General features: G+C 43.3%; 2 protein-coding genes across 2 annotated transcripts in view; both read right to left on the bottom strand.

The window, feature by feature from the left end:
* Positions 1-97: 97 nt before the first annotated feature.
* TMED9 (transmembrane p24 trafficking protein 9) lies at positions 98-7,885 on the bottom strand. The gene is made up of 5 exons (XM_044450974.1): positions 7,644-7,885; positions 7,224-7,324; positions 3,782-3,907; positions 3,505-3,651; positions 98-2,988 (listed from the first exon to the last, which is right to left on the bottom strand). The coding sequence occupies exons 1-5, from the start codon at positions 7,792-7,794 to the stop codon at positions 2,839-2,841; spliced, it is 675 nt and encodes a 224-aa protein (XP_044306909.1). The 5' UTR covers positions 7,795-7,885; the 3' UTR covers positions 98-2,838.
* A 1,490-nt stretch (positions 7,886-9,375) lies between these two features.
* Positions 9,376-13,577, bottom strand: part of LMAN2 (lectin, mannose binding 2) — an 8,849-nt gene continuing 4,647 nt past the window's right edge. The window contains 5 exon segments of the mRNA XM_044450952.1: positions 9,376-10,340; positions 10,820-10,939; positions 12,030-12,144; positions 12,405-12,566; positions 12,750-12,829. Of these exon segments, the coding sequence (XP_044306887.1) occupies positions 10,180-10,340; positions 10,820-10,939; positions 12,030-12,144; positions 12,405-12,566; positions 12,750-12,829 (638 nt within the window). The 3' untranslated portion in view covers positions 9,376-10,179.

Here is a 13,577-nt window from a genome sequence, read left to right as displayed (position 1 = left end):
TCAGCTAAAATATTGATAAGCAAGCACATCAATGTGCTTTTTTGTACTTCTGAAGAAAGTGGAAGATCTTAGAATGTAATAAAGCTAGTACTCATTATTAGAAGTAAATACCATCTTTAATAATTTCTCCCTCATTCTGTAATACAGAGCAACCAGAACTAAAATAGCCTCAAAACATAAAATAAGCAAGTTTCATTCATTAAAACTATGTCATTATCCTTGAAGCTGTTTAATTTCCCACTTAAAGCCTGAAGTTTAAATACTGTTGAGTATTTAAAATGTCATTAAGTTTTTGTCAAAAGCTGGCCACAGCAGCAAAAAAAAACAACTTGAGGAGTAAAGGAATGGTGGTTGGGATATCAGAACTTATCAACTGGATAGTGTAATTATTCTTTGCCAACTGGGTGCCTTTCAGATGTTTTGGGCTACAACTGCCAGCATTTATGACTATTAGCTCCGTCATCCTGGGCTGGGCTGATGGAAGCTGAAGTCCAAAACTTTTAAATATCAGGCTAGGGAACATTGGTGTGGTTGGTGACACTAATCTAAGTCATCCCAAATGTGTAAGGGAAACTGAAAACACATCAAAATCCCCACCCATCTAGTATGGGAATCTTTCTCTACAAGTCTAAAAAGCTCCCCTCCTTCACCATTCTAGAAAGAGCTTTCCAGTGTACTCAACTGTTTAAGATGGTTCTTAGACTCATGCATCCCTATGAAAAATTCCCATTTAATGCCCTCAAAGAATGCTCTGACTTCATCTCAATATTTAGCAAATTCTAAAGTCAAACAAATTCAAGCTTAAAGCTTTTAACAATGCCAGACTTCTTAAGAAACACAGTTCAAAGTGGATTTGTCTGACTCAACATCCTGAGCAACAGGATTTTGCTAAGAATCTCAGAAGCAGTACCACTCATGCCACCCTTTTTGTTAATCAGCTATACAAGACATTCATGTCAACAGCAAGCAAAAGATCCATAAAAGTCATGTTAGAAATTGACCATCTGGTACAAGTTGAGTCACAGAACTTGCAGTTGTTCCCAGGAGGTTATGCCCCTTATTTTCAGTAGACAGTTCTGCATTCTGCCCAAGCAAGTTTTGTATTTACATTTAGGAAAAGGACATTTGTACCTGCTTATACAGAGATGCAATTTACATAGTAATTATGAAGTTGTTGCTGGGCAAATAATGCACTATCCACCTAAGTCTTCGACTCAATTTTCATGGAAAAAATAAACAAATGAAAAAAGAAGAAAAAAGAAGGCATGGACAGGTGGTATGATGACAGGGCAAGCACAATGAAAAACCCAGTCTTCAATGTGTCAGCAACAGCTCCAAATCCAACAGACATTATGACAGGCCAGCCCAGCATAGCTGTTTCTTCACAACCTTATTTAGAACAAATGTTTACAAAAAGCAAGAATGATGATCAGTGACAGAACTTCACTTGAACTCTACACATACAGTAACTAGGTTCAGAGGCAACAAATCAAGCCACACTCTCTCCTTGCAGACCCAGGCTGGATGTTTATATCATGTTTTGCAAAACCACACACTTTCCCATGACTTAAGCACTGCAGTTGACAAGGACTGCCTCTTAGGAACTGAAACCTAAAAAGCCATGTAGAAGTCTTGAAGCTAGGTGCACAAGGAGTTAAGTACACAGACTTTGGGCAATAGGACATGATTTATTGGCTTGAGATTGTTACATATGAACTAAGCCAATCTTTTGGCTCTCTTCCCCTCCCACAAACTGCAACCCCAAATTTTGATGGGGGAAAGGAAAAGAGGGGATTATTCCATAATTTTGGAAAGATAATTATATTATTATTTATGGAGGCTTAAAATGTATTAGCAAAGCAAACCACAAGGAGACTTGGGCTGCAAAGCTGAACAACAGTACTTGGAATGGAGTTCTATTGAAATCATTGGCATTTACTTCCTAGTAAGGATTAGGTTGGTGAAGCCGCCAGAAACAAAATGTGTCATTACATGTTCCTGCTATAAAGAGCAGCAGTGCTGCAGAACCAAGCTTCCAAATGTTCGTAAGCTCACATTAGTTAGAAAATGAAGGGTCTGATCTGCCATAGGAACAGCATCTGCATATATACAGAGAAAGCAAATTTAAATCTAACAAGCTATAGGAGAAGGAAGACAAAGAAAGTCAAGTAAATTTTAATACTTAGCTATCCCTGATTAGTAGCCCAGAAGTTATCACAGGAACCCACAAGAAACACACATGTAATTCAGAAATAGTTCCAAGTATTTCTCCACCAATCCCGTAAAATGTTAATCCCAAAATTATTCTGCATCCCATTCACATTATGAATGTGCGGGAACGGAGATTTTGAAGAGCTTCCAGATCTTTTCATTCAGTGTTTTCCTCCTGAGTAACAGATTGGTGGCACTAAGTCATTCGTTTTTAGCTTTGACATTTGTAATGGTGGATAAAGAGTCCTGCATGCCCTTCCAAAAGAAGAGTCTTAATTTTGATGAGGAACCCTCTTAGGCAGAAAAAGGCTGGCCAAAAAGGTACCTTCCCCATGCTAAAAAACATGAGAGGCAACAGGAGTGGAAGTGTCTCTGTTGTCTGGAGAGAGCTCAATGCTTTGGAAGGCCAACACACTGCACTGGAATCACAGCAGGTTGGAATGCTGACTGGTGAGGAGGAAGGGCAGAGGCAGAAAGAGGCAGATGACATGAAGCCTGGCCAGTAACCAGTCAGGTGGAAAGGATGACTGAGGGAAGAAGAGGGACCAGTGCGGGCACATGAAGCACTGGGAACTGCTCCTGTGGGAAATGTAGGCCTTTTGTTGATGTCACCCCACATCCACTTTTTTAGACCAGCTTCTTGGCTTCAAAGAAACTTTTGAGATGCCTCATCTGCCAAACTCCAATGGCTACAAGAATGAGAGTCTGGACAATGGACCACCAGAGAACTCGCTGATTTGTGCTTTCACTGGTTTGACGGAAGCGCTCCTCTCGCCACTGAGCAAAAGAAAACAAAAACAAAAGCAGTGTAAGCCTCTTCCTCCCCGTCATAACCTAAACCCAATGGGCTACTTTTCACCATGGACTGATTTGGGAAAGCAGGTACATCTGGAAGCTGAGTATGCCCACCTTCAGAGGGAATGACCATGGCTGTGATCAGCCAGTGAGTGGACGTACCCAATCTTGCTCTATACTTCCTCTTAGAATTCATTTCCCACCCAAAAAATCAAAGCTGAATTGTCCAAGTACATTCACTGACCACTTCCCAACCCAGCCTTACAGGAAGCAACAGTGGAATCTCATAGGAAGCCACTTTATGCTCAAACTACTGTCCATCTAAAACATTTTGCCTGTTCTCACTGGTAGCATCTTTTTAGGGGCTCAGGAAGAGAGGCCCTTCCCCGTCATCTGCTGCCTGGCCTTTTTAACTGGAGATTTCAGAGACTGGCACTGGGTCCTTCTGCATGAAAAGCAGACACCTTCCCACTGAGCCAGTCCCACCCACCCCCTTACCCGTTGGTAGTTCTGCTCTTTCTGGATCTGCTCAATTTGCTCCAGGAGCTGACGCACACGCAGCTGCAGCTCACTCAGCTTGTCCTTGGCGGCAATCTCTGCATAGTCATTGGCGTGCTCCCCAACCTGGATGTCAAGGTGGACTCTCTGCAATGAAGAGTGAAACAACAGTCAAACCTCGGACCTGCAGATAATCTCCAGGACAAGAGGCCTCTTGAGCTGGTTTAGCAAGCGAACCAATTCAACCTTTCCTGCCACAATCACTCGTATGTCTTACCAGCATGCCTCCTGCAAAAAGAGAAAACTTTGTGGAATTTGAATGCAGGCAGATCTGATGTTCCCCTGGTGTGTGTGAAGTAAAGGTGAATCTCCCTTCTGAGCCATACTGCCGGGACAACACCACCTATAATTAAAAAAAAAAAAAAAAACCCTCAGTGTAAGAAAACCCAGTATTCCAAAAATAAGTTCATGTTGGGATTCCTGGTTCACACAGATATAAGTGGTTTAAATACAACTAAGCGTTCAGGGGCATCTCATTTCATCCCTTATTCCTTCTCATCGTGCATTATGCATTCAAACTGGAGTCCATGCTTAGAAGAAGGTTGGTGTCACACTCAGTCTCAAGCAACAACATTCTTTCAGGCCAGAAACTCAGTATATTACAAATCCCATAGGAATGTGCTCCAACAAGATGGAAGCCCCTGAACTCAGAGGCTTATATGTGTCCAGTCCCCTACCAGGCTGAAGGGGCAGAGGTAATCTTTGCATCACTGTCCTCCAATAATGGCATTTTTCACTAAGCAGCCTGATTTGCCCATCTAGTGATGGTGCTTTAGTTGGGGAAAGGCAGAAGGCTGGCAGAGTCACAGAAGAGTTTGTATCCTGGGATCTCTACCCCGCTCCCCATTCCCCCACTCTCCAAGAACAAGCTTCCAATCACTGAGGCAAGACAATGTGAGTTTCTGTACTAGCTGCAAGCAGCTCGATCTCCAACTTCCCTTTCTGAGGTAGGAGTGCTGTCTTCTACCCTGAAGCAGGGAATCTTCACTATCTTATGACCTCTCTGACAAGGTCTAGGGGTGCTAGGATTACTTTCTAAAGTATTTACAAACAGGGGGACATTTTTTAGGAAGGATTTCTTCAAACCCAATATTGATTGCAGCAACAGATGTTTGCTGCTGTGACCAAGAGAACAAGCAGGTATTCTGGTCCAGGCTCCCAGTATATCTGCTTAATCTGATCTTTGTGCTACTGCAAGTAAGAAGATCCCCTTTGCAATGCATGGTTCAAATCCAAGTTCAAATGTGAGAACTTCTTCAATCTTATCTCTAATTGTACCCCTTAGAAATGTTCGCTCTGAGCCTTAGGATCAACAAATCATTACTGCCATGTTTTAATACAATATCTTACAATTCTAGATTTTGCCCATGGGGTCGTGGACTGGTGCAAGACCTCCCCCACTACTTGTTTTGCCATTACATTTTCTCTAAATCTTGAATAAAAATTTCGTTCTTCTATGCCTTCATGGAAAAAACTCACTGACATGAAAAGGAGATAATTGTTTTTGTATGCATCCCTTAAAAAGGCAATCCTATTTGCTGTGGCAAATTTCATCCTCTCAGCTTTAAAAATTAAAGCTAACTTCCCACCCCTTATGTGGAAGCAGAAGCAGCTATCCTCCTCCTCCTCATTATCATCACTTATATGCTTTTATTTGTTTATATCCATACAAGGGAGACCTATCAACCAAGGGAAGCTTCATCTTTCAAATTCTAAACCTGAGTTAATTTCGCACAACCTACATGGAATGATATGTAGGTTTAATTATGGATTACTGTTTTAATCTTCTAGGTTTTTAAAGTATTTTATGTCATTGTTGTAAGCAGTGGGTTTAACAACAAACATGTATTTGTTTGTTCACAGAAAGGGATTAGAGGAAAAATATGACAGTATATACTTTTCCATGTTCACTATTACATTAGGGTACAATCCTATGCATGCTTAGATAAAAAAGTCCTGCAGCTCCCAGCATTCCCCAGGCAGCATGGAACTTGTGGGACATTTTTTTGATGTCAGGAAATAGGCAGAGAACTGTGTTTAGGGACGTATCCTATGGCCACCACATGCTGCCTAAATGGCCATAGGATAGGTTGAAGACTCCAACTACAGAACCCCCTCCCTGGCTTCACAGGTGGTGTCATTTTTTCCATACTGGCTATAGCTTCAATGGTGTAAGCACAATTTCAGAGCCAATGCCAGGGGTGGCATGTTCAGGGAGGTGGAGAGGAGAGGAGTGAGGCATTGCCAGAATATGTGGAATCCCAGCAATGTCTCAATCTCTCCTCCTTGTGAGCAGGGGCAAATGGCAGAGATGGCCATCTTTTACAGGACTGGAAAAACACAGAGGCAGTTCTTGTCTCCACGCTCCTCCCGTGCTCAATTGGATGCCCATAATCAAAGGGTTACAGGCAGTCACATTGGATGATGCCCTTAATCTCTCAAAAGCCATGCTGACTGGACTCTTATTTGGGGATAAGGGTGATGGGCTGCAGAACTAAGAGTGCTGTTCTTACACATCACTGGCATGCCATCAGTATGTCCTGAAGACTCTGTGCAGTGGACATCCTGGATGGAGTACAGCTTGCTCATGACTTCTCCAATGTAAAAATCTCCATATGGTTTTTAGTTATCTAAACAGGCGATTCCAGCAGCATCTATACAGCACCTGCACTGCAGTGGCCATGCTTACAAAAAAAGGAACTAATTTCCAATAAAAGAGGAACAAAGGTCCTGAAGTGCCACTCTGCTTCTTCATCCCACATCTAGCAGCTCTGTGCCAACAGACAAAAAACTGACTAGACATTTATTATTACCTTATTTCTTCATACATTGAATTTTACAGATGATGTTGACTTCAATTTGTAGCCCACCCACGTTCTCCTAATTTCCTTAGTTCTTTTATTACCAGAAATGACATCTTAAGGAAAAACAGATGGTACAACTGCATGGCACCTTTTGATTTTTTTGCTCTAGGCTCCCTCCATCTGGAAGCCTGCCCTCTACAAAGGGAATATAACCAAAGCAAGACGCTTTTAACACCGTCAAAATGCTCAGAAAAAGGTCAGTAGAAGGAAAATTAGGATCTACTGGTGCATCACAGAATACTTTGCAGTAGAACAATTTGACTTCCAATTGTCTAACAACAACATCATCATCAAGAAAAACTTGCTGCCTCCTCCAACCTAAGTTATTAGGAACACTTGAGGGGAAATCAGGAATGGCTTTTGTGTGTAAGTTCTTCCTGGCTTCTTTCTGGCCTTCATCAGAAATACTTAGACTATGCATGTACTTAGTGACACCTTCTTCCTTAACTTCTGGCATATGTCTGCCTGCCTTCCTGCATCAGGATTTCTCATTTGGCTTCTGCTGATAGCCTTTACGATCCTTCGGGAAAAAATAGAGTAGATCCTACAAGACTGAAGTCTTCCCACCCCTACCTTTAAAGAGAAGCAGGCAGATTTCAGACTTGTGGGATCTCCTCTGTTTTTTTCTGATGGATGTACCAGTAGACCTACTAGTAGAAACGAATCTATCTTAGACCCAGCTTTACTTTAGCCCTGGGCTGCTCCCCATGCTTTTGCAACAAGAGTGCTTTCTGGTCTCACCACACGCATCCTCTCTCAGCCCGAGAAATGAACAGAACAAACGCCAGGGCCCACCTTTTCATCAGGGTCCTTCACTTCCACAAACATGCCCAGGCCGGGAGTCGCCGGAAGGTACTCCTCCCGTTGCTTATCGAAGAGCTGCGTCCGGTAATTCCCTGTGGTGCAGAACGGAGCAGGACGAGGGGAAAGTTGGCCGCCAAGCGCTAAAATCGCTCTTTCCCTGCCATAACCCTCACCACCTTCCGCCCGCTTCGCCTCTTCCAGCATCCTCCCGTCGCCTCAGAGCACCGGTCTCTTCCTGATCGCCAGCCCCTCCTCGTGCCTTCACGTTCCGCAGCCCCAGGCTACCACCTCAATGCATTGCCCCGGGTCTAGCTTCCCCCTCCGCCCTCATTCCCCCAGCCCATTTGAATCCGATCCCCCCCCCTCGCCCCCCCCCCTTTTTAACCCCGCCCCCCCCCCCCCCGCGCGCACCGATAACCATGGTCTCGTCCGGGATCTCCTCGATGAAGCACTTGCGCTCGGTCTCGCCCAAGTGGAAGTAAAGCGCCCAGCCGGGGGACACCAACCCGGCTACCAGCACCGCCAGCCACAGCACGCTCGGCCTGTACCCGGGAGCCGCCATCGTGCCGCGCCTGCTGGTCCCGCCTGCACCTCCCCGGCTCTCAAGCCACGTAATCGCTGTGGACCTGCGCTCGGCGGCGCGGGACTACAACTCCCAGCGACCCTCTGAAAGGAAGTGTATGGGGAGCCTGCTGTTCCTGACTAACGGAGGCGTCCTTAGGTCATTGGCTGCGCTCTGGAGCAAAGGCCGCCGGGAGTGGAGGCGGGAGGTTGCAAGGCTTCCACTGGCGGTAACTGGGCAGCGGCACGCCCCCTTCCCCGCGGCCAGCGCATCTCGGTTCAAGCGGCGCGGTTTCATCCCACGTTTCGCCGCTTGTCTGACAGATTGACAAGCAGAAGCGCGCGCGCACGACTCTCTCGAGTGGGTTAGAATGGACTTCATAGTCGGAGATAGAGCCAGGCAGGACCGCTGCATCCCCCCTTCTCGTTTTCCATCCCATATGGTCATTTCTTAGCACGTCGAAATCCCTCGCCCCTCTGCCATCACTGCACTGCAGAACCAAGGAAACTGCTTTTTGTGGAGTAAGATCCTCAGAACCCTTGGTGCATCAGTTCAAGACTACTCATCTACCTACACGGACTACCAGTGACTTAAGCAGAGTCCTAGTTTGAGATGCTAGGGACTGAACCTGGGACTTTTTGTATGCAAAATATGCATTCTACTATTGAACTATGAACCTTAGTTCTCAAAGACTTTAGTTGGCAGATTAGATTAAGTGTTAAACAGGAACACTTTCTAATTAATGGCTGGATTCATTGTGCAAGTCTCATATGAGTGAACTACAGACCACTGTGAAATACAGTCTCCCTTAACAGGACAAGCAACAGCGGTCTACCAGTCATCTTTTGCTATGATGTCAAAGATACTGCTGAGTACATACCTATTGATATGTACACTACTGCCTGTGTTGGTTAATGCAGGAACTGCCAGGAATGAGCACGTTTCCTTCCTGTGTCCATCACTCCCACCTCCAATTAACAACACCCAGTTAACTCCTAAACAACTCAGAGTTTCCAAGCTCAGATAACACACTAACAAACCAGGAAGAGAATATACCTGGATTGTTAACTGAAACTACACAGAAGGCACTGTGCTTAGTTGCTGCTGGTTGGTTAAACTCATGGGCTATCATATGCAAACTTTCCCCTTGTCTGGTACTAGGGAAATGCAAATGTGCTTTGAGAATGACTCTTCTGTAGATTTAGGGTGGTAATGGCTCTAGTTAAAGCTACAATCCCTTGACAGTTTTCCAGCTGTAAAACATGAACAACAATTAACTTACTTTTTGAGCTGTTATGAACTTAAGCGAGCTTATAAACTACAAAACATTCTGCAAATTAAAATGCAGTAGAAATAAATTGGGGAGGGGTTAATTATTCCTACAGATCTATATTGTGAACAATAATGCAGAGCAGCCACCTTCTATACAATATGTGAAGAAGCAATGCATGCTTGTTAAAGCCGGACATGAACCAAAACCATTGAGTGATTTTGCATTATAATCTCCACTAACAGTAAATGCAATTGACTCCTCTACACACTCATTTTCAGTCTCCACCAAATTAAGACAGTACCACAAGCTAAAATCAGTTTTCCATTTTATTTCACATACCTTCAATCTATCATCTTTCAAATGCACACGCAGCTATGTGCTGTGACAAAGAACAACACTGAAACCCAAATCACTCATCTTAGATGCTTGAAGATATGAAGTTTGAGCTTCTGCATTCAAGCTGTGGCACAAACTCCACAGCAACTGGAAAATCAAGCCCTGCTCTCCCAAACCAATGCAATCACACTTTCCATCACAATAGAGGAAAATCACATTTGATAGCCACCAATTGTTTTGGTGTACTTTAGTCTCACTCCAAGCAATACAGAAATAGCTGGCAATAAAAGGAAGTTTCAGGACCAGTGAGACTACAGAATACATTCAATTCATAGGACCCACCTTGAAGTGGATTTATGGGCCAGGCAAGACAATTGCCTCCAGCAGAGTTAGCAGGACTTTAGAAACACCTCTCTGTTAAAGAAAACACCAGCAAAAACTGGCATGCAAAACCATGCCCCACAGAAGAGGAATACTTACCATTTTTAACCACAGTTTTGTGTACCATTTTCCTTTATTTTACTTGGTTTTAAAAGAGGGGCTGTTGACTCTGAATAGCATTCAGAAAGAGAAAAGCAGGCTCTCAATAGGGCTGCACCCTACTTTCCTGATTGTTTGACACAGATTACCTGGCTAGTATGGCCAGGAAATGAAAGATATGAAAATATTCCATATAATTCTCTGAAAGAGCCTCTTAGAAACCAGAGTCTATACAATTCTCCCTCCCCCTGTAAAAAATATTCCCCAAATACCCAAAATCTGGACCCACTCCACTGCTAGTAAAATCGTTTGTTCCGTTCCTGGCGTTTCTGAAAGACCACAGCCCCCACCACGGCACACACAATGATGCCAAGCAGAGAGCACAGAAGCAACAAGAACACCTTCCAGCCTGTAAGCGGCCCACTACGGAAATTTCCTGTGGGGTCATCCACATTATCTAAAGGAGAAAAGAAAAGAAGTGTAGAGATTTACCTATGTATCATGTTCTTCTACTAAACAAGGTTAAATACAGGCTGACAACTTTATGAGTCATTAAAAAGATATTTTGGAGATGCTTTAGTTAAACACCCTAACATTACATCCACAATAAGATAGTATTGATTTTACACACACATCTGTGAAGTAGATTTATTCAACTGTCACTGAACTTGGCAGGACACATTTACTGGGCTGTCTGCTCAGGATTCCAGCCCCCGTCTAGCACTCTGGATCTGGTATGGCAGTGTCCTGTAGAAGAGGACACCCATACTTTCATTTCAAACTATTGCTCCATGCCAAAGGTGAAGTGCCATTCTGTGACTATGCATACTTACTGTTTAGTGTTCCCTGAAAATATACAGGGCTGCTTACCCATGTGGGAAGGTGAGTTCCCATCTGGTCCACAGAACATTCCAGACAGAAACAGCAGCAACTCACCTTTGGGTGATTTGAGCAGGCTGACACTAGGCTCAATCTTTGTCCAGTCAATGTTTTCTTCCTCTGGTGGATGATCCACCATAAGTTGGAACAATTTCATTGAGATGATATCATGATTGTCTAGGAAACGAAAAATCAAGTTGGAGTGTTCAGCCACATCACATGTTAAATTTCATTTCCACAGAGGCAGAAGATCTTCTTCTCACAAGCAACTATCCAAGCCCTGTCTGGCAATTTGCAAGACACTGTCGTCATCAAAAAAGAACCTCCTAACTCCCCCCATGGAATATGCTTCATGGGGCTTGCAAAAGAAGCCTCATTAGGAATACTAACTGGCAGCAGTTCTCCAGGTTGGATACCTTCCCAGCCCTACCTTGAAATGTTAAGCACTTTATCTGGGACCTCTCTCATTCCCAGGGCTTCATAGGAAGCTATTGTAGAATGTTCCCTTCTGCTCCACAGGATGCACTAGAACAAGGCTTCAATAGCCAGAAGAACAGAATCCTTACTTAGTGTGGGTTTTTTCCCCAATTTTCTCTTTTTTCAGTAGAGGAAAAGGTATGGTTAAAACTGTAAATGAGCAGTGTATGAGTGAGTGGAAATGGATGTAAATAAGGTTAGTGAAAAGATGCATAGAGCCCCTGACAAAGCACGCAAAAGTAGCTCAAATTGTCCACCCAACTGAAAACTGAAGGTATTTTTATAATGGATAAAGTAAACCGTAGTGGTGAGTTAGTGGTGTGTATGAAAGCTGTATGCAAGTCTGTCTGTCTGTATTTATTTATTTAGAAAATGTCTATGCCGCCCCATTCGCCGAAGCCTCGGGGTGGCTCACAAATATATCAATTAAAATATTATACAATAAAAATATAAAACAAGTTAACAATATAAAATAAGTCGCCCTGGCCGAAGAATAAAAAATAAATAGTATAAATGTATGTGGGCATATGTGAACCCACCACTACAGCAGAAACCCAAAGCAGCCATCAGGGCTGAAACAGTTGTACACTTCTGCTCTCACTACCTAGTTCTTAATAAAGAGTCCTTTAAAGGTTCCAGTAATTTAGGGAGCTTATCCACATTCCTCCAGTGTCTAATGCAATAAAGCAAAAGGAACAGTTCTGCTACAGCTAACAATGATTCTGTTTTAGCTAGACTGCCACATGCAAGCAACAAGTCCAATTCTAACTCCGTGACAAGCAGCTCTCACCAGATAGATCTCCTGTACCAGCAGAAGCCCCAAAAAAGTAACCAGTGGGTAGTCGGACTCCTGCAACATCAAAGCAGTTTTTCCATTCATTTTTGTCCTCCACATCAGTCATCACCTGCAAGGTAAGTGTAAACCTGGACATTAAAGACATGTCAGTCTTCACCCTCCCAGCCACCTGAAGAAGCCCACAAGAATGCTAGAGCTTCAGTCCTGAGACACAGAAATTGGTTAAGCCGTACCACATTGGTCCAGGTAATCAATTCCACTCTGCTTCTCATTAATCAAACCAGCTATAGAAGCCATTCTTGTTCTAGCTAACCATAGAACCCCAATAAGTATGCAAATTATTCAGTATGGTACTGCAAGCTTGCTTACTGTCAGACGTCCCCGAGAGTAACGGACAGCCAAAAATGTGTCATGGTTCTGATTGCGGATGTCAGCTGTGCAACCTGCCAGCTCGGTCCAGCGGCCATCCTTACTATGGTCATAGGTCAGGGATCCATTGTTCACCATGGCAGAGATGTATGGGAATACACGCTGCACAATAAAGAAAGGTATGTTTCACTCTGCTGGACACAGCTCCCATTGAAATATTTACAAATGAAAACTGCACTAGGAAGCTTCACCTGTGAGTAGGAACATTCCTGCTAGTTAATACTAAACCCATACTTAGTTTGCAAGTAGAAGCAGCCCACAAAAGAAATCCATGTCTCCACATACCTCTGTAGCTTCATCATTTGGATATGTGTCCAGGAAAATGGCCAATCCATGGAAATTGTCTTTGCTGCCAAAGACAGGGCCTATAAGAGACAAAGCAAAATGAAACTTATGCCTGCATCTTTGAAGAATTAGTTCATCCACCCAGCAGGCAGAATGATGAAGATTAAACTAAATACAGACCAATTATGTCCATAAGGCAAAGCTAGCTAGTTTGAAGCACTGAGATATTGCCACCGAAAATTCCAAGATAGAACATCTTGTTCTTTACAAACATTTTGCACAAAGGATATGAGTAGATCTAGAGAATAATATCCAGGCTCAGAAATGACAAATAGTGTGATACGGCACATACACTAACTTCTACAGAAACACATCCATTAGACAGGGATTTAGATCTGAGTTTAAATATCTGCACAGCTGCAAATTTAACCAAATTCCCTTGGAGGCAAGGCCCTTTATCTCAAGCACAACTGCACCTGCAATAAAGGAATATAAGTGATGTGCCTGAAAGATTTTTAATGACAGTTATTAAACAATGAACTGGTCCGTTGCCCCCTTCATGGATCACTGCCTTGTCAAATTAGATTGACCATGTGCTCTGCAGCCAAAGATGGAGAAGCTCTATACAGTCAGTAAAAACTAGACCAGGAGCTGACTGTGGCTCAGATCTTGAGCTTCTTGTTGCAAAATTTAGGCTTAAATTGAAGAAAGTAGGGAAAAGAACTAGGCCACTCAGGTATGACCTAAATCATATCCCTGATGAATATACAGTAGAGGTGACAAATAGATTTAAGGAATTAGATCTGTCTATCAGATCTAATTCCTTAA

Source organism: Varanus komodoensis, unplaced genomic scaffold, assembly GCF_004798865.1.
Source record: "Varanus komodoensis strain SLA01 unplaced genomic scaffold, ASM479886v1 scaffold6_1, whole genome shotgun sequence".
In the NCBI taxonomy this organism is placed as follows: domain Eukaryota; kingdom Metazoa; phylum Chordata; class Lepidosauria; order Squamata; family Varanidae; genus Varanus; species Varanus komodoensis.
Note: the sequence above shows the minus strand (reverse complement) of the source record. Positions and strands in the feature narration are given on the sequence as shown.

What these genes read in the sequence shown, in the direction of transcription:
- TMED9 (XM_044450974.1), bottom strand. Translation starts at nt 7,794, where the DNA reads ATGGCGGCTCCCGGGTACAGGCCGAGCGTGCTGTGGCTGGCGGTGCTG. An exon ending in GGACGAGACCATGGTTATCG is followed by an intron (nt 7,325 to 7,643) that starts GTGCGCGCGGGG and finishes TCTGCACCACAG; the next exon opens with GGAATTACCGGACGCAGCTC. An exon ending in AAGAGCAGAACTACCAACGG is followed by an intron (nt 2,989 to 3,504) that starts GTAAGGGGGTGG and finishes TCTTTTGCTCAG; the next exon opens with TGGCGAGAGGAGCGCTTCCG.